The 18,711-nt window shown below is 50.5% G+C and overlaps 1 protein-coding gene across 5 annotated transcripts in view; it reads right to left on the reverse strand.

The window, feature by feature from the left end:
- Nucleotides 1–18,711, reverse strand: part of GPSM1 (G protein signaling modulator 1) — a 167,762-nt gene that overhangs the window by 59,516 nt on the left and 89,535 nt on the right. For all 5 annotated transcript variants that reach the window (XM_074973777.1, XM_074973779.1, XM_074973778.1 and 2 more), the window contains one exon: nucleotides 14,197–14,311. In XM_074973777.1, coding sequence (XP_074829878.1) covers nucleotides 14,197–14,311 — 115 coding nt within the window. The remainder of the gene's footprint in view (nucleotides 1–14,196; nucleotides 14,312–18,711) is intronic.

Below are 18,711 nucleotides of genomic sequence, written 5' to 3' on the forward strand. Positions count from 1 at the left end.
AGGGGCCTGGATGTGGCAGTGCTCCAGGATCCTGCCTGACAGAGAGGATTGTTAGGCCCCACAGGGTGGGGGTGGGAGGGTTTGCTTTGTGTTGATCAAGAGCGAGCCCGGGGGCCATTCAAGGAGCAGCAGCACTGGATTCAGGGGAAGAGACCCTTAGCTCTCATCTGAAACGGGGGGCGTCCTCTTTGAGGCTCCCCAGGATAGCAGGGAGACAGTAAGGTAACCTCGGGGCCCTGGGAGGAACAGGCAGCCTCTGGGCCTGCTGCAGGAGAGCTTAGAGCTTCTTATACTGCCATGATCAGCTTGCGGAAATAAACAATAGACCAAAAAGGAGCTGAGACTCAGCTAAGCAGAGACCTGCTGTAATGAACACGGGCAGGCGGGCGGGGCGGACGGACGGACCTTCTGAGGCAGCTAAACAAGCACAGCGGAGGCAGCTGTGTCCTCCAGACGGATGCAGGGAGGGCACAGCAAACAGCGGCTGGCTCAGGCCTCTCATAGTCCCTGCAGTTCCTCATCCAATGCCCACAACACCAGTCCCTGAAAAGAGGCCCCGACCCATACTCCTGGTGCTGGCATCTCACATGCACTGCCATGCGTTAGTAACACAGGCCTCTTATTAACAGGGCACTGTCTGGCCAAGGATCAGAGCTGCTTTCTTCACAAAGACGTCAACCTGATGAGAAGGAACCAGCTGCTAATGGGGTGGTGTGCGAGAGAGAGCTCAATGACCGAACAGGGCTGCTGTTTGTCTCCGAGGAGCCACCTTGAAGCATAGAATCATCGTAGAGTCATATGCATCCGATGAAGTGAGCTGTAGCTCACGAAAGCCTATGCTCAAATAAATTGGTTAGTCTCTAAGGTGCCACAAGTCCTCCTTTTCTTTTTGCGGATACAGACTAACATGGCTGCTACTCTGAAATAGAGTCATAGAATATCAGGGTTGGAAGGGACCTCAGGAGGTCATCTAGTCCAACCCCCTGCTCAAAGCAGGACTAATCCCCAATTTTTGCCCTAGATCCTAAATGGCCCCCTCAAGGATTGAACTCACTACCACTGAGCTATCCCTCCCCTTGCATCCCATACTAGTGCATGATGGGAGGTGGGTGGCGGTGTCAGACTGTAGGCTCCCCCCTGGGGGGGTGTCATCAGTGCTACCCACCCCGGGGAACTCCCACTCGCTGTGCCAAGCAAGTTACAGCTGTCCTGAGGGCCAGCCCTTCTGCTCGCATAAACCAGTGTAGCTAGCACTGAAGTCAATGGAATCACAACAATTAACACCATCTGAGGATCTGGCCTTACTCTGTTCACTGAGATGATAAAGGAGAGACCTCAGTCATCAAGTCGTCTCTATAAAACCCTTTGAGTGATACAGCATTAGCCCCTTCTCTGCCGTATTAAACTTCCCCATCAAAGAGGAAGCAAAAAAGTCTTGGAGACAAAATGCCCTCTGCAGTACTCAAGCATTCAGGTACTGTAGTGATGGGGCCATAAAAGTACTTAGATGGAGATAGTTTAGAGCCCTCTATTCAAGGGTCTCGAGGTGCTTTGCAGACATTATGGGCTTGCATGTACATAGTGCTTGTCACCCGCAGACCTCAGAGCACTTTCTTGTTATGCCCCTTTTACAGATGGGAACAGCAAGGCGTGGGGAGCTGTTGAAATGATTTGCTCAAGATCACATAGGCCAGGCCTACACTAGAAAAAGTTTGCCAGTATGCCTACACAGGCAAAACCTCCTAGCATAGATGCAGTTTATACCAGCTAAGAAGTCCTTTTGCTGACATAGCTTACACCAGTTTGGTGAGCGAAATAAGCCAAACCGGCAAAGCCACTTTTGTGCATAACTGTGCTAGGCCTTTTGCTGGATTGAAAATGTTGCCCCAGCCCCCACCAAAAATAAATAAAAATCACACCACTAAGCGACATTACTATACCAGCAAAAGTTTCTAGTGTAGCCCTGGTTATTACATGTCAGTTGCAGAGTGGAGCACACCTCCTGGGTGAAACGCCAACAAACAAATCCTTTCCACAGATCAGTGCTAGTGCTACATACAATGCAGGCTTCGCGAGAGAGGGATTTACACTACAGACAGGGGATGCACAAAGGCCAGAATCTCAGATGATGATCTCCCCAGGACAGACATTTACCTTGCAGCTATAAAACCCTTGAGAAGATGCAAGCAACCTGACCTCCTGCAGAACATTCCACAGGGAGTATTTCTCCAGGTCACCGCGAGACTGGACTAATCCATTGTGGGAATTTCTCTTTACATCAATTATTTTTTCTTTACTATAACAAACACAACACAAAAAACAAAACAACCACCCCAAATCATGGCTAGGTGCTTCAAGCTCTTGATAGTGGGACCCTGTGCATCTCTTGTAGGGCGGTGTCATTCTGTATGAGTGAGAAAGAACCATTCATCCTCTCCCCTCGGCCCCAGGCACCTGGCCTGGTGGGTGTGTTCTTACATTTAACGGTGCTATGTATTTCAGCTAAGAACATCACAACCATGGCCATTTCCCAGGCCCTTGGCTGGACAAGGCAACTGCTTACTGAACGTGCAACTTTGAACCGAATACAGCATATACCAAGAAGCAGGTGTAAATGGTAACAGGGCTCTCGTGCTACCATCTAAAGATGGACTCCTCCAATTCAAAGGTAAAACAGAAACTTTTATGAGGGATTAAATATCCCCACAATTATTAGCCTCTCCCAAAATTAAAAGTTTGGAAGGGTTCATCAAAGGTGCCATGGGATGCCACAGGAGGCGTCATCTGGCATCTCCGGCTATATGTACATGCATGTGCCAGGGGACGCCAGAAAAGGCATCATCCTGGCTCATCATTCTCTCAGATGCACCAATCCCTAACAGCAGAAGACAAGCTGAGCAATCTCATCTGACATCTAGAAAAACAAACACATTGGTTTAATTAGCTCATTGCCTTCCGCTGTGACCTAAACAAGACTTGCTGTACTATACACTTATCCCAGAAAGGAGATTTGCTTAAGAAGAGAGGCAACTGGAGCTAGTTATGAAGTAGGCTAGAAAGGGAATCAAGTATTCTGAAACACAGGGTACGTATTTTTAAATGGCATTAAGACAGAATTGGTGCCACTCTCAACCGCGCATCCCAAACAATTGACATCTGAATGGCTTTAGCTAGAGGCTCAATCCCCCAGGAGTATTAAGAATAGGCTTGTGGTTTAACAGCCGGGTAATGAGACCATAGTATTTCTGCATCGCTAGGGGGCCAGTGCTTTACTGGAAGGTGCGGGGGAGCGGTTCCCTGCCCTCAAGAGCTCACGGTATAAATAAGATCGCCCAATCTAAATATCTAGTAAACAGCTGTTTGATCACCAGAAACCAGACCAGTGTGTGTTCTCCCTCATGCTTGGATCAACCAGAAGTAACTCTGGTGAAATCAAGGAAGTTTCACCAGTGTCAGAGCAGCATAAGGCGCAGACAGTTGCATGGCCACAGATGAGCTGTGATGGCGGTAGCTGCGTAACATCAAGCACCTAAGACTGACAGTGCTGGGAGCGTAGTCAGGAAATGTGAATGATCCTTGGGCAGCTGGGTTTGCTAGAAGAGGCGGAGGCTTTCCTCAAGTGAGGGCTAGTAGGAAAGGGTTAAAATCTCTCCAAAGTTCTTGGGAAAAGGTGATTGTTTTTTTTTGCAGTGGTGCCGTCTTGAATCCCTGCAATTTATCTTACTCTGTCTGAAGTGCAGGAATGGGTCTGGCGCCCCGCTGAAGTTATTTGCTACCTGCCCTTGAAATGGGCTGAAGGGAAACCAGTCTGTAAGGAAGCTCACAATAGGGCAGTGGAGGAAAGCGTGGAGCCCCAGACAGACTGGTTGCTCTCTTATTAGTGACACACAAACTCCAGTTCTGCACAGTTCAGCATTCGGGACCAGACGCCACCCAGACAGCTACAAGAGGCCACCACGAGCAGGCTTTGCTTTCCAGGCATTCTGAGCAGCTGTCAGGCTAGGGGCAGGCGGGCCCTGGACAGGACATTGCTCTGCACAGCTCTCCACATGCTCATCCATCCTCATCTGCAGCATTCTCTGCTGGGCCCTCCCAGGGCTTCCCTGTGCAGAACAGATCAGCTACCCTGTTTGCATGTGACCTTCCTGCAACACCAGGCTCTAAACACTCACTGATCACCTGGCCCCTCAATAATTGTGGGCAGTGGCCCCTGGTATTCCTGTCCAGGCCCTCAGCCCTACCAATGCAATCTCGCTGGACTAAGCGATGGTATGGATGAGGAAATCATGCAAGGAGACAAGCAATAATGCTCTCCAAAAGGCCAAGCTGTCACATGCTGGTCCCCTGCTCTGCTTCCCGACCATAACGCTGCTGCTGTCAAGTGAAGTGGATTCAGGCTGACTTGCTGCTGGGTGTGAAAGCACAAACAGTCCTGGAGCAGCTTTCACTTAAGGGATGCATTGAAAAATTCCAGCTTGCTAGCTGGCTGGCAGAGACGGCTCCCCTTGCTATTTGCACAGCAGGTTCCCTTCTGTCTAGCATCTCCACCCCCTTTTGACATGAGCAACCCCCTTCCCTTCCCATCCCTCTGCCCAGCTGGCAGGTTTCCCCAGATCCATGCCAATTTCCACAAGGGAGAGAACCGCCGCTGAGGAGCTGAGGGGAGTGAGAGCAGGAGCTCTGTTTCATGTACCAAAGAGACCTGAGCGAAACCATGGGGGGGGAGGGGGGAGACTTGCGGGAAGCATAGCCTAGTGGTCTGAGCACAGATCTAAGAGCCACGACCTCACAAGTTTTAATCTCTCTCTGAAAATGACTCCCCTCCGTGGCCTTGGGTGAATCATTTAACCCTTCTGTGCCTCGGCCTGCAGAGAGATCAAACTCACCTTCCTCACAGCCATGCTGCAGAGATCGCGTAATGCCTGCGAAATGCCATGCGCTAAGGCCTGTCTTACTATTTAGAGCAGAGCCTGAAAAACGAGGCTCCGAACGAGCTGTGCCCTTGCCCGGGGAGCCATCTCTCTCCGCCTCTGAGCGGTAACACCCCACCCCCACCCCCAGTCTCTAACGGGAGCAGCAAGCACACATTGGGCTGTTTATGCCTCCTGCTCTCTGGATCCCATCCCAGCACAGGACAATGGTTTCCATTGTTGGCAGCTGCCTTGGCTTCCCCTTGCTATTTGCACAGCAGGTTCCCTTCATTTTCTCCAAGAAGCAAAAACCTGCCAGTAACCGGCTCTTAACTTGCCCCTCCCATCACAAGAGGCTCTTTGGCTTCATAGCAGGTGTCCTACCTTGGGTAGAAGCCCCTCTACCCTGGGTAGGTTTCCCGCCTGGCCCCATTTCCCCAGTCTGCTTCCACGAGGCCCATCATCTTCCAGGAATGAACGGGGCATGTGGTTTCCAAGGCCTGTTCTGCCCTCAGTCACTCTGCTGAAAGTGCCAAAGAGGTGCCAGGTGTGAACACATGTCCACGAGGCACCGAATTCTCCTATGTGATACCAAAACGACCTACCTGAACCCCAGGCAGAAACTAATCAGACGCAGTATCATTTCATGCATAGAGCTCGAAGTGCTTTACAAAGGTGGGTAAGGCAGCTCCCCATTACAGATGGGGAAACCGAGGCACAGAAACGGGAAATGACTTGCTTAAAGTCACATAGCAGGTCAGGAGCAGAACCAGGCATAAACCGGAGCCTTCCTACTCCCAGTCTGGTGCCCTATCCCCTGGACCATAATCCCCTAGGCCTGCTGGAAACGAGGATGGGGGACTGGAGAGGGAGGGGATGTCCTGGCTGCTCTTCTCATTCATAATAAAACAGGTTCTGGTGGGGAGGCTGCATGTGAGCTCCTATCAGAACGCCTGCTCTGTCTGCACACAGCCATTGCAATGCCAGTCTCTAAATCAGCGGTTCTCAACCCATGTACCATTGTGGGCCACCTATCCTGGTCTCTATATGGGCCGTATCCACCCAACATATACACTACCTGTATGGCCCTGAGGATGTCACATGGGCCACAGCTGTGTGCTGATTGGCCTCTAAATTTTCTCGGTTTTCTGACGTTCTTTGAGTGAACAAATTCTGTTCCAGCCCAGATCCAGCTGGCTGGGTGGTAACTCCCACACCTGCCACCGTGGGAAGACTGAATAACTGCCTCACTTAAACAGAGCCAGTAGGCGCAGCCAGAACATGAGTCACTGCTGCCCCCGGGGATGCAAAGTGCAACGCAAGGCAGCCGGATATGGAAAGAAGACTCAACCTCTTGGCCCAAGAAGCAGAGAAGGTGGGGTAAGGGCAGGAAGGACAGGATCCTGCACAGAGCCATCTTGAAACTGGTGATGGGCCAATCTCAGAAGGTTCGTCTGGGATGAGCCCCGACAAGTGTGGATGGCATAGAAGCCTCCATCCTGAGACCTCTGAAATCAAATGTAAACCTTGTTACCGCTTAAAGCGGAGGCAGCATGGTCCAGTGGACCTGGTTCCTATTCCTGCCTCTGCCCCTGCCTCACTCTGTGACCTCAGGCAAGTCACGTCACTGCTCCGTGCCTCAGTTTCTCCCGCTGCTCATTGAGGACGAGGAGACTCCTTCTCCTTTGTACAAGGCTTTGAAGTCTATAGGTGTAATGGGCTCTAGCAAGTTCTACGTGTTATTTACTCAGGGGGGACAGGTCCAAGCCCTCGTGTCAGAAATCTCATGAGAACAGGTTCTCTAGGGAGATTCATGGCCTTTCCCTTTCCCCGACACTCACCGATTTCGTGAGGGAGACTCTCCCTCTCTGAGGGATGAAATTGTGGTATGGGCCCAGACTCCGGGAAGAGACTCAAAGTCTAAAGGCACCAGTGAAAACAGAAGATGAAGCTCCCTGCGCTTGCCCAACCCCTAGCAATTCAGTGGGGGAGTTTTGGGCAATGGGCCTGGTCAGTTACATTTCTCCAAACTGGTTCCTCAACCTAGCGGTAACTGGGTGAAACTCTCAAAACCGTGTTATGCTGGAGGCCAGACCAGATGATCTAATGGTCTCTTCTGATCTTAAAGCCTATGAAATCTTGGTTCCCTAAATTAAAATAGAAGTGCCAACCTCTCCTGAGCAGAAGTACTGCAAAACCCTTTGTTTTCCAGTTCTGCTGCATTCAGGCCCACGTACCCGTGCTCAGAGGAACGGCTAGAGCCCATTTATTTGCTCCGTCTTTGTTCCTCTGGCTTGTTTTTGTTTGTTGCTTTAAGCTCGGCATATTTGGGTTGCATGACAAGGTCGCTGATTTCACAAGACTTTTACAGCCACCATCCTGCTCCTCTGGCCTCCAGCTTTGTCTCCACACAGCCAATTGTTCAAGGAATATTAATCAGATCACAAGGAACCCAGCAAGAGGAGCCAAAACAGCAGAAGAGACGGATCAGATGTGAACCTTTTCCAAACATAATGCGATGCCCATTAATTAGACGTGAAAATAACCAGCAGAAAACGTCTGTAGTTTGACAATACAGCGGGCTGTGTTTCAGTTCTAGGCCCAGATTCATGGAGACCATAAGTAAGAAACTGCCAGAGGAATCTAGAAAGCAATTCAATTGACTTCAAACAGGTAGAATATTTCTAACAATGCTCTCCCTTCGCCATCTGCTGATTTTAGCATCCACATGAATAAAGAGCCACCAAATAACCTTCCCCATGCTCTGAAATGGAAAGGGTTGGGGTGTTCAAAGAGCTTCTCACCATAAGATTTACTGACCCCAACAAGCATGACTTGTCCCGAAGTCAAACTGAGCATCAGTTCTATGTCTTGCCTGCTTCCTGGTACAGACACACATTTTCCTCTGTCTGTTTCCCTTGCTGTGAATTGCTGCTATTAATGGTAACCATGCTTTTATTACACATTGGGACCATCAGAGGCACCCACTGAACTGCCTTGCAACCATTAACTGAGCCTCACTGCTCCCTTGCGAAGCCGAGGAGCATGATTAACCTCCCCTGTGCATCAGTGACTTCAGCAAATTCTCACGGGGAAGGAGTTAGTCTCAGGCTATGGCTATACTGCAATTAAAAACCCCTGGCTGGTTCGTGCCTGCTGACTGGGCTCATGAGGCTCGGGCTAAGGGGCGGCTTAATTACATTGTGGATGTTCAGGCTCGAACTGGAGCCTGGGTTCTAGGACCCTGCAAGGTGGGAAGGTCCAAGCTGCAGCTCAAACCTGAACATCTACGCCACAACTCGACAGCCCTTTAGCCCGAGCCCGCTGGCACGCACGGGCCAGCCATGGGTGTCTAGTTGCAGAGTAGACATCCCCTAAGAGCCAGGGACAGAACCCAGGAGTCTGTCTTCTAATTCCTGTGCCTTAACTACAAGGCCATCTTTCCTCTCTTATTATATACACGCAACTATTGTCTCACACACACACACACACACACACACACACACGGTCACTGAAAAGGCACTCATGCTGTGGTATCATTTACCCTAACAAATCTGAGCATGTCCTTGTCTCTCTTGAAGTGAAAGCTCATCCTTACACAGCACAAATACACCTTTTAGTGACAGCCCACGTCCTATAGTTGTTTCCATGGGTGCAGATACACAGAGAGCTACAAAGACAAAGATGCATCTATTCCACAGAGGAATACAGCTCTGCAAAACCTCTGCAACAAAGGAAAAACCCAGGGGTGGGTTGTCAAAATTCATCTGGTCTGGGGCTTCACTGAAAGTCCTAACTCAGGCCTAGGTTAGGTGATCATTTCATCCACTGCCGAAATGCAGCTACATCTGGGGTAGAACGTGGCAGCTTTTTAAACACAGCCTCTAGGGAAGCTACAATTTCTGCTTTAACAGGAGGTGAAGAAGAATGCTGTATCCAATCAGGAAAGCTGCAGCGAGCAGGAAAATAAAGATTAGGTTAATGGGTCAATGCTGTCCCGTGAGCGGGAGCTGGGGGGAGAAGAGACATTGGACCAATACCAGATTTTCCAACTCAGGTGAAAAAATCTGGCTTTTTTTCCCCCACAGTGGAAATGGGTCTGTATCAGTAAACTGTAGCCAGATAATCTTCAGCATCCTGGAAAACCCATAAGCCCCACCCCGCAGTCACACCGCACCCAGCTTCTGGTAAAAGATGGCAAGAAGCCATGCTTCATAAATTGCCATGTCACTGAAAGAAAGGACCGTATTTACCTCCCCTCTCGGACATGCCCGAGAAGTGCGGTGAAGTCCCTCCTTGGCAGGCCATAGTTCGTTAAGGAAAGCTCCGATCTTTGCCGCTTGCCCACCTTTCATTCCCCCTCACTCCCGCGCTCCCCTCAGTCCGTCACTTTTTTATTAAGTGGTTTTTTTTTTAGTTTTTTTTTTTAAAAGAACATTTTGTCCTTCTCTTTGGAACAAACCTGACCCTGGAAACCCGATCCGTGGCACCGCTGATGAATGAGGTCATTATAACCTATAAAAGCCTCAAACAAACAGTGCCGTCTGATTAACGCAGCCACTCTCCCGTTCTCTGATAATTAGGCACGTAGACCGGCATGGCTTTCAGTCAGTCCTAAAAGCGCTCAGATCAAAGGGGAAAACGAAATCCGGCTTTGGATGCTAACCCGGCACAACACCAGCCTTGGGCTTGGAGGGGACAATGGCAAGGTTGATGGGCCTAAGATTTGCTGCCCCTCCCGAGTTCACTCCCTTGCATATTAGTTTCAGTTATCAACCTTCCCCTTCCCCCTCTCTCTTTAGCCCTGCAAAAGGCTTAACCCTTCCAGCACTGGCCGATCTCCAGGGGTTTGAGACCTTGAGGACTGGAGAACTAGGGGCATGGTGCCAGGGTGTGGGACAGTTTCTGGATGCTGGGAGGGGGAGCAAGCCACCCAATCTGCCTCTCCCTGGTGGGAAGTGCAGTCTTCCTCCAGGCTCAGCTCAGCTCAGCTCCAGTCCTGCGTTCACTTGGGAACCAGCATGTGGGGGAGTCGTATCAGGGAGGCAGGTCTGGAGGGAGGAGGAGTGAACAGCACTAAGTACCTGAGGCCCCAGCTCCGATCATCCTGTCTAGATGGGGAAATGGATCAGCTGAACTCCAGAGCTCTAATTATACATCTCTCCATGTGGACGCAATTTTGGAATAAAGTGACTTTTCCCCCCACATCGCTTAAACTGCTTCCAACGCAACATGGAAAAAAAGGTCGCTCTTATTCCAGAACAGCCGTCGGCCCAGGGAGCTGGGCCGGCAGAGCCACAGCAATGTGATTATACTAGTGCAGCTTATCAGCAACCTCTCGGTTGCTAGCAAGATGCTGCTATTATCCAAAAGTTTCCAGTAAGCCAAAGGCCCGTGCCTGAGACAGCAGCGTGGGGCGGCCCCACGGGGACCCGCTGCCTGCACAGGACGTAACAGGGGAGCCCTGGCTGGCATCCAGCGCTGCAGGGAAGGCTGTGGGCAAGGAAGGTGGCAGTGGGGAGGGGAGTCCTGGGGATTCAGGGGGTTGCATGGGTCCTCTCCTTGCCCTCTCCTGGCTGCACTCTGTCCTGGCACCAGGCTCAGCACATCACAGCACTTCCTTCCCTGGCTGCAGCCCTGCAAACCTGCCTGTGGCCAGGGCTTGCCACGGGGAGCAGGGGCTACTGGCATGTCAAATGGTTACCAATAAGCTGCACGGCAGCTGCCAGTATCCAAATCCCATTAATGTTAAAGCGAGTGGGACGGGATCTTGGGCAAGCGTCGCTAATGACCGAAAGTAGTCTTTATCGGGATTGCAAATAACCAGCAGCCACTGTGCAGTTCTGCCTGTCAATTTCCCCACGTAGACAAGCCCTGTTATACAGTGGGAGCCGCCACAGCTGGCTGCCTGCCCACCAGCTGGGATTATCAAACACACCCAGCCCCATCGCACTAGAAGACAGACTAGGTCAGGGCTGAGGCAACTTGGCCACGCCACATGGGGGCATCTTGCCCTGCTGGGTCTGCTGTGAGGCTAAACATTGCATCTCAGACGGGCACACAGGCTCTTTTCAGCCACATTCAGCTCTGTCGTGGAACCAAAAAACTAGGAAGCAAATTCAAACTTCTAGGTTAATTCCCGCCTCCATTCAAAACAAAAACATCTGCCAAAGGGAGGAAGCTTCTAATGAGGTGCTGCAAACAACGGAGGGCACGAGCTAATTAATTGACGAACAGTGAGACTTGAAAGGACGGCTTTGCAAAATGAGGCCAATGGCCTGGTTGGTACGGCTGCAGCATTCCAAACTAGCTTTGAGCACACTCAGCTCCGCTCCCGTGCAGCACAGGGCCTGAGCCTGGATGAAAGCGTTTGCAGCTCGGGTGCTGTGAATCCTCTGGAAAGGCACCTGGTATTTCAACTCCAGGCTCCACCTTCAAAATCAACACCCTACGCAAACAGTGATGGCTAATTTCATTTAAGAAACACACTCACACCGCTGTGCGATCCTCTTTCAATCTGTTGCCAATAACAAAATAATCAACACGAGAGAAAAGTGTCAGCCCTTATGAGGTCATATTTAATTAACCAACAGCCCCGCCCCCAGACGTTACTGCATGTATGGGGAGAAACAAGGTCTGTTTGATGCATGAAGGATATTGGTGTAAGAGATGCCATGTATTCAGCATCGCTAGATATAAATTATTCTGGGGGTACTTTGACACTAGTTTTTGGCATGCAGAGGGCCCGTTTTCATTGTGCTCTCCAAAAACACACACACTGCAAGCGCCATCCTTCCAGCCAAGAATTGCAGGGCACCGTTTGGTGACATGCAGTGTTTTCCCCCTCACCCACAGGGGCCTGGGAACGGTGAGACGGTGAGATACAGAATCTGGCTATGAACACAGGCCACGCGGGGGCGGGGGGGGGGGTGTCAGACAGCCCGTTGCCAGCGTGCTAAGTTGTGTCTGCCCCACTTCCAAAGAATGGAAACCCCGAAGCAGCAGCAACGAGAGCTGGTTAGAACAAGTCGCACCAAACAGGTTTTCATCCGCATTTCCCAGTTCGTCGAAACCAAAACCTTCCACAGAGACCTTTTGATTTTGTTGAAGTCTCAGGAAAGCCAAGCAGGCTTTCAAAACCTGCCCGGTGTCCTGCCAGTTCCTCTGTCTGGCTTTCAGCAACCCACCTGCCAGGCTACAAGGAAGCCAGGATTCCAGAGTCTGCAGTCCCAGGGGCAGGGACTTCCAGGTCCTGTGGCCACAGGCCAAGCAGCCAGGCAGAGTGTGCCCCGGAGTCATTTCCAGGGTCCATGATCTCAGACTCCAGGGCTTCCCCTTTTACAGAGAATTTTACATTTTTCTGTTTATATTCCTAATTGGAATGAAAGCAAATTTGAAATATCAAAATCCTCCGTGAAATGGAATTGCCTTTCTACACACACCTCTCCTCCCTCGATCTGCCCCACCCCCAAATCAGCAAGGGATGTGCAGGGCTCTGCTTGGTTACATCCTGGGCCGGAGGTGAAATCAAAGCCCTTTTGTCCCCTGCAACAAAGTCATGCAACATCTCACCTTTTCTCTTGGGAAACAGGGAAATGCCCGTACAGCTTTCAGGGATGAGTGAGGCCCTGGAATGTTGAAGCATGTCACTCACTGCAGGTCAATGCAAGGGCTTGTTGGAGGCTCCTTTCCCAGGCGCCCACGAGTGGCCAGACAGCCAAACAAACAGTGACCACCCTTTGGAAACTTGCTCTGTCACCCAGAGCAGTCAGAGGGGCGTCGGGAGCTCAGCAGAGTGTTGCCGGAGAGGAAGTAGAGGGTTCGTTGCCCGTCACAAGAAGATTTCGTTCAGAATTCATAGCGATGCTGTTAATCTGCATCTCTCTGCTCCCTGGAGCCCAGTTCTCCACCACCCTGCACCTTGGCTCATGTACACACCTGTGCAGAGCATGGCGCCAAATCCGGACTCTGCACGCACTCACACCACTGGCACGACTTCCCGCCCATGTGGCACAGTGGAAAATGATTCCGCAAGAGGCAAGGAAGGGGAGAATCAGGCCCCAGTCTTTTCCTGGTGACAAACAACAAAACCCCCTTTGTTCCCAACAATTGTCTTGGGCCTCCCTCCATCTATGGAACATTTAATGCAACCATGCCATATAGCACTCGCACCATCCTCTTTGCATCCTTCTCCCGCTCCGGCTTTCGCGCCTTCTCCTGCGTTGCTCTTGACACCTGGAAATACCTCCCTCTTCACATGCGCCAAACAATCTCCCTCCTCCTCCAGGAAGCCCGCACTTCTCCCAGGTTCCCATCTCTCAGCAACCACATAAACACAGATCTCTGCATCACCTCTGGTTTTTGCAGTCATCTGATGTACTGCGTCTGAACTGTTCTGTCTGAGTCAGGTGTCCTTCAGACCCCAGCAGGCAGGGACATATGTCTATCCATATGTTTATAAAGCACCAAGAGCGCTGTCAGCACTTAGCAACAACAAAGACAATGGTGATGAGCAGCGTTTTGCCTTCAGCTGGTCAGCTCAGAATGAGTCTGAGGAAATGCCTCTTCACACGGAGGGTAGTCACAACCTGTGGAACTCACTGCTGCAGGAAGCCAGACAGTCAAATACTGCAAAAAAAACTTTCCACTTAAGAAGAGGCTCCCACACACTTCTGGATGCAAGACAATCACTGCAAGGGCCAGGGCCTTTCCCCATTGCTTGTGTCTAGATGCATTGTTGGGGAGGCTTTCACCTTGTCCAGAAATACTGACTATTGCCAGAGGCTGGATACCAGACTTAGAGGACCAACAGCAATGCTTATGACACCTATTGTTTTAACTTTGCTTTACATTTTAAACCAACTACGTGCAAGAAAACTAGCAGCTCCAAAGACACGTGAACAGAGCAAGAGATCAGAAACCCCAACCTGCCTTATTTCAAGAAAAGGGCACTGTGGGGAAGTAAGGGAGTATAGGTACAGTGTAACGGAGAGTGAGTCTCCCCGCCTGGGTAGGCAGACTTGCCCTAGCTCCTCTCCAGCTAGCGTGCTAAAAGCACTGTGGATGTTATGGCACCAGCAGTGACTTGGACTTGCTGCCTGAACTTGGACCTCCCCCAGGGGGTCAGGCGGGCTTGGGCGGCTAGTCAGTGCCGCGATGTCCACACTGCTATTTTTAGGGTGCTAGCTCAAGTGGCGCTAGCGTGAGTCTGTCTGCTGGGGCGGAGAGCCACGCTCCCAGCTGCAGTGTAGACGTACCCAAAGAGACTACAGTTCTTGAGACTTACCTTGCGCTTCGTAGCCAGCGGAATGACGGGTTGCATCCCCATCCTCATCGCCAAGGGCTGACTTCAGCTGGGCCACGTTCATTCGAGCCGTCAGCTCACCATTCCGATCCCCGATCTGCAAAGCCAAGACCAGCAAGGGAGCTGTTGAAAGGGCAACGTGCCACGGGCCTGCGTCCTCTGTGCAGATTCAGAAAGCCCTGGCAGACCCAGGCGACATTGCATCACACACACAGCTCGGCTACGCTGTGTGCCATCACTCCAGCAGTGTCAGGCGTTGTGGGACAGATGCTGGAGGACTGTTAAGGTCAACATAAGTAAAGCAGTGTCTACACTCAGGCTGCATCAACCTCAGGACGTCGACCATGGCTCAAAGCCACTCAGGGAGGTGGTGTTACTGCATCACCTTACCAGGGCATTTACATCAGTGGGGGACAAATTTAAGTGTAGACTCATGCATAACCAGGTCAGTGCAAGGCAGATAATGTCATTCTAACTTTGTAGTGTAGAGCAAGCCTTAGCAGCTGAATGGACAGTGCATCTGTGGGGCTTGGATATGCCTGGATCAGTACTAAACCAGAGTTGGATGCTGTAGAAGAATTCCATCCTGGAGCAGATCCTTGGGTTTTATGTTCTCCCTAGCAATATCCCATGACAAACTGCCCCAAAAGAGGTCTTTTCTGAAAGTTAATGACACGCTGGTGAGTAACATCCTTGTGAAATGTCTGTATTAACGCTATATGAGGAAACAGGGATACTTAATGATATCGTGCTTTAAAGCCCGTGGCCAAGCAGGGAGAAACAGCTGCTTCTCTCCTGTCTGGGTGGGGTACTTATTTACCTGTGTCCTAGGTAAATTAAGCATGGTGGAATCAAAACAGTGGAAGCCCCATTTACATATAAGGGGATTGGAAGCCCCCAAGAAGGGAGAAACAGTGTGAGGCCATCCTGCCTCTTGAAACCAAGTCACTGAATTTAGGAATATATAAGCAAGGACAGAAGCAATCTTTGGCTTCCATCATTAGACAACCACAAGGGAACTGAGCTTTTGCAAGCTGAGAAAGATGGGTCCCTTAACCACAGGGGGAGGGAGGAGGAAGGGGGACATGAAGTCTATGGTACCCGAATACAGGCAAGAAGCCTGCTTAGGCTAAGAACTTGCACCTAGGAAGACAAAGGAAGCCAGAACCTTGTACTTCTACGGAAGGTCCTGACTGAGAGAAAGTCAGCCAAGGCTGGGAAGGAGAGTGACTGGTGTGAAAAGCCATCCAGAATAAAGCCTGTACCTTGCTAGATTAAGTTTTAGATGCATGTTTTCTCTTTTATTTGCTTGTAACCCTTTCTAACTTTATTCCCCTTACTTGGCATCACCTATCCTATGCCTTGTTCATAAAATTTGTTTTATTTTTACTACAGACTAACTCAGTGCTGGGTTATTTACCCCAGTTAATAAGCTGCGATGTGCTTTTGTCTCTTTAAAGGAACAAACAAACCTCATTATTTCTCCGAACAGTCCAGGAGAGGGCTGGACATTGAAGAGACCATGCAGAGAAAATCTGGGACTGGGAATGTGTTGGGATCACCTGATTGGTTATAACCAAGACCGGTGGAACTGAGGGGCTGTGGACAGGCTGCTAGGGTTAACAGAGAACTGCACGGGACACACCCCGCAGCCATCTTGTGCACTTCGCCACCATAAGCTGGAAGTGAGGACACACCATGTAGAGAGAAAGAATTTGGCCTTGCTTAGGCAGACAAAAACATCTGCACATCTGCAGTGTTACTAACAAAGATAGCTCAGCTTGGTCTGGGTGCCTGTGTTTGTAAGTTTCTTGCTAGAGCTGCTTTTCCAATAAGTAAAAATTAGGAGTTCTTTGCTGTTGCTAGAGAAATTTTTAGCCTATCTGAAGTTACTCTGAGTTATGCTTTCTTTTGAGTTACTTATAAAAAGATTAGCTAGAGTGTGTACTTTGGAGAAGTTTGGATTTTCTACGAGTAAGGAGACACTGACATCAATCTCCCCAGCGGCTAGGACAGAGGTGGGCAAACTACGGCCCGCGGGCCACATCTGGCCCGCGGGACCGTCATACCCGGCCCCTGAGCTCCTGACCGGGGAGGACCCTCCCCTGCTGTCCCCCCTCCCCTGCAATTACGCTGCTGCGTGGGCAGCGTGGCTGGCTCTGTCAGGGCAGTGGGGCTGCGAGCTCCTGCTGCTCTGAGTGGCATAGTAAGGGGCCGGCGGCAAGATTGGGTAGGTGGTCCCGGGGGGCAGTCAGGGGACAGTGAGCAGGGGGCGGTTGGATGGGGCGGAGGTTCTGGAGCAGGGCAATCAGGGGTCGGGTAACAGTGGGGGCTGGATAGGGCGTGGGAGACCCGGGGGGCCTGTCAGGGGGTGGTGGTGAGGTCCCGGGGGGACAGTTATGGGTGGGGGATGCTGGGAGGAGGAGGTTAGGGGATGAGGAGCAGGGGGGGTGTTGGATGGGTCAGAGGTTCTGAGGGGGGCAGTCAGGGAGTGGGAAGTGGGAGGGGTGGATAGGGGGCAGGGGCCAGGCTGTTTGGGGGTACAACCTTCCCTACCCAGCCCTCCATGCAGTTTCGCACCCCGATGTGGCCCTCGGGCCAAAAAGTTTGCCCGCCCCTGGGCTCGGAGGAAGGCTGGCCACCAGAACTCTGCTGCTGCCACTGGACATCCCCTCAGACTAATGCCCAGACACTCAAGGTATGACTGGCATGCTTGTAGGCTGGCTGCCAGCATCCCAGGATGGGAGCTACAGCCGCAAAACTTTGTAAGGCATGCAGGGTTGCATGGCCAGTGGTGACACCACCAGTTATTGGTCTGGATCGTACCCTGAACCCCATGTCAATCCAAAATATTTTATCCATCAGCAGTGCAAAATGATGGTTGGGGGGGGTTTGTGTGTCACTTTATAACTGCTGATATCTCCTTAAAAAGCCCAACTCCACTGTGCTGAAGAACAAGAGAGATGAGCTGTCTAAAAGGTGGGAACAGACTGTGCAGGATCCGAACAGGTTTCCCCAAATATGGGAACTAACTAGCCAGGAGTCACCAGCACATAAAGGTCATTTGAAAGCAGCTTCTAATTTCTCTACCAACAGCAGTGTATTTTAGAAACGACATCTTGGTCATCCAGAGAACACAGCTCCTTAATAAAGGCCTCACTGTGGCTTATCTTGTGGCCATTCGAGATAGTCCCTATGGTGTGAGCAGTCTTAAAAACAAAGTAATAAATCCCCATGTTATCTTTGACAAAGCACTGAATGCCAGTCAAAGGGAGCGAGATCAAACCATTTCTAGTTAGGCAGAAATCCTCTCCCAGTTACACCAGATTTGCTGTTGAGATGATCTCCAGAAAATTTATCCTGTTCTGGTTGGGTCCTAAAGTCCCAGACACGCTCTACGAAATATTTACCTGATTCCCACTTGTTTTGGATGACCCTAAAGGAAGAATTAATATCCGACAGAGAAATTCTGGCAGTGGACTGCTCGTGGGCACCTGTCAAAATGCATAGGTCCTGAAGGGGGAATATGGGGACAGAGATTTCTGACCTAACCCTGGATCTCCCAAAACAGAGATGCCGCTTTGCTGTGAACGGAGAAATGGAAAGGTGGGCAGGGTCTAAAAGTTGGGACGTGATCCACATTTTTTCTTGTATTTACATCCCTTGCTCTGTCATCTTGGAGCAATTTATGTCCCTAATCTGGCTCTTCACTCACTAAGAGCAGACGAATGCTAGAAATTAATACATGCCCTCCCCCCTGTATCCCTGAAACGGACATGATTTTTCAGCACCACTCCATATTTAGCAACATGGGGGAGTTTATTAGCCACCTGCCATGAGTAAACCCCTTCTGACACTGCCCTGTAATCAAAGCCATCAGCCCACAAAGAACACAGTATTGTAAATCCTCAAAGGCTTCCCCCCGCCACCCCCAGGAGCAGTCAAGGCTGCTATTGTTTCTGTCCTCCCATCCCCATTCATCTGCAATGCCAACAGCTGAACCTCCATCTGGCTGTGAGTAATCAGCCCCATGCTGGAAGACTCCAACCCAAAGCCGAAAAGTCAATTTGTTCTAAAATGAACAGGGCCAACGAACAGTGTTTCTCCTGAATGGCTGACAAGTATAATTAAGTGTATAATTAGGCTGGTGTGTTAGGCCTACCCCAAGATTTAGCCAAGCTAATAGAGGCAGGAGAATGTACAAAGCACTTATAAATGGTGGTTTCAATTAATGCTTCAAAAGGGCAATTTCATCAACTGGGGAAAGCTTTAAAGGGACCATGGCTGATTTCCGCATATCAGGCTACAAAGGGTAAACAACAAAGCACGTTTGCTGTCTAGATTTCTAAGCCACCTGAAAAGCCTTTGGCTTTGTCTAGATCAGAAAAGTTGCATCCATATAATTAGATCGCTTAAAACTGATCTAGTTACACCAGTGCAAAACCCTAATGGAGACACTTAAACTGGATTAGCCCTCACTTGTATCGATTTGAGCTA

Source organism: Natator depressus, chromosome 16 (genome assembly GCF_965152275.1).
Source record: "Natator depressus isolate rNatDep1 chromosome 16, rNatDep2.hap1, whole genome shotgun sequence".
Taxonomy (NCBI): Eukaryota; Metazoa; Chordata; order Testudines; family Cheloniidae; genus Natator; species Natator depressus.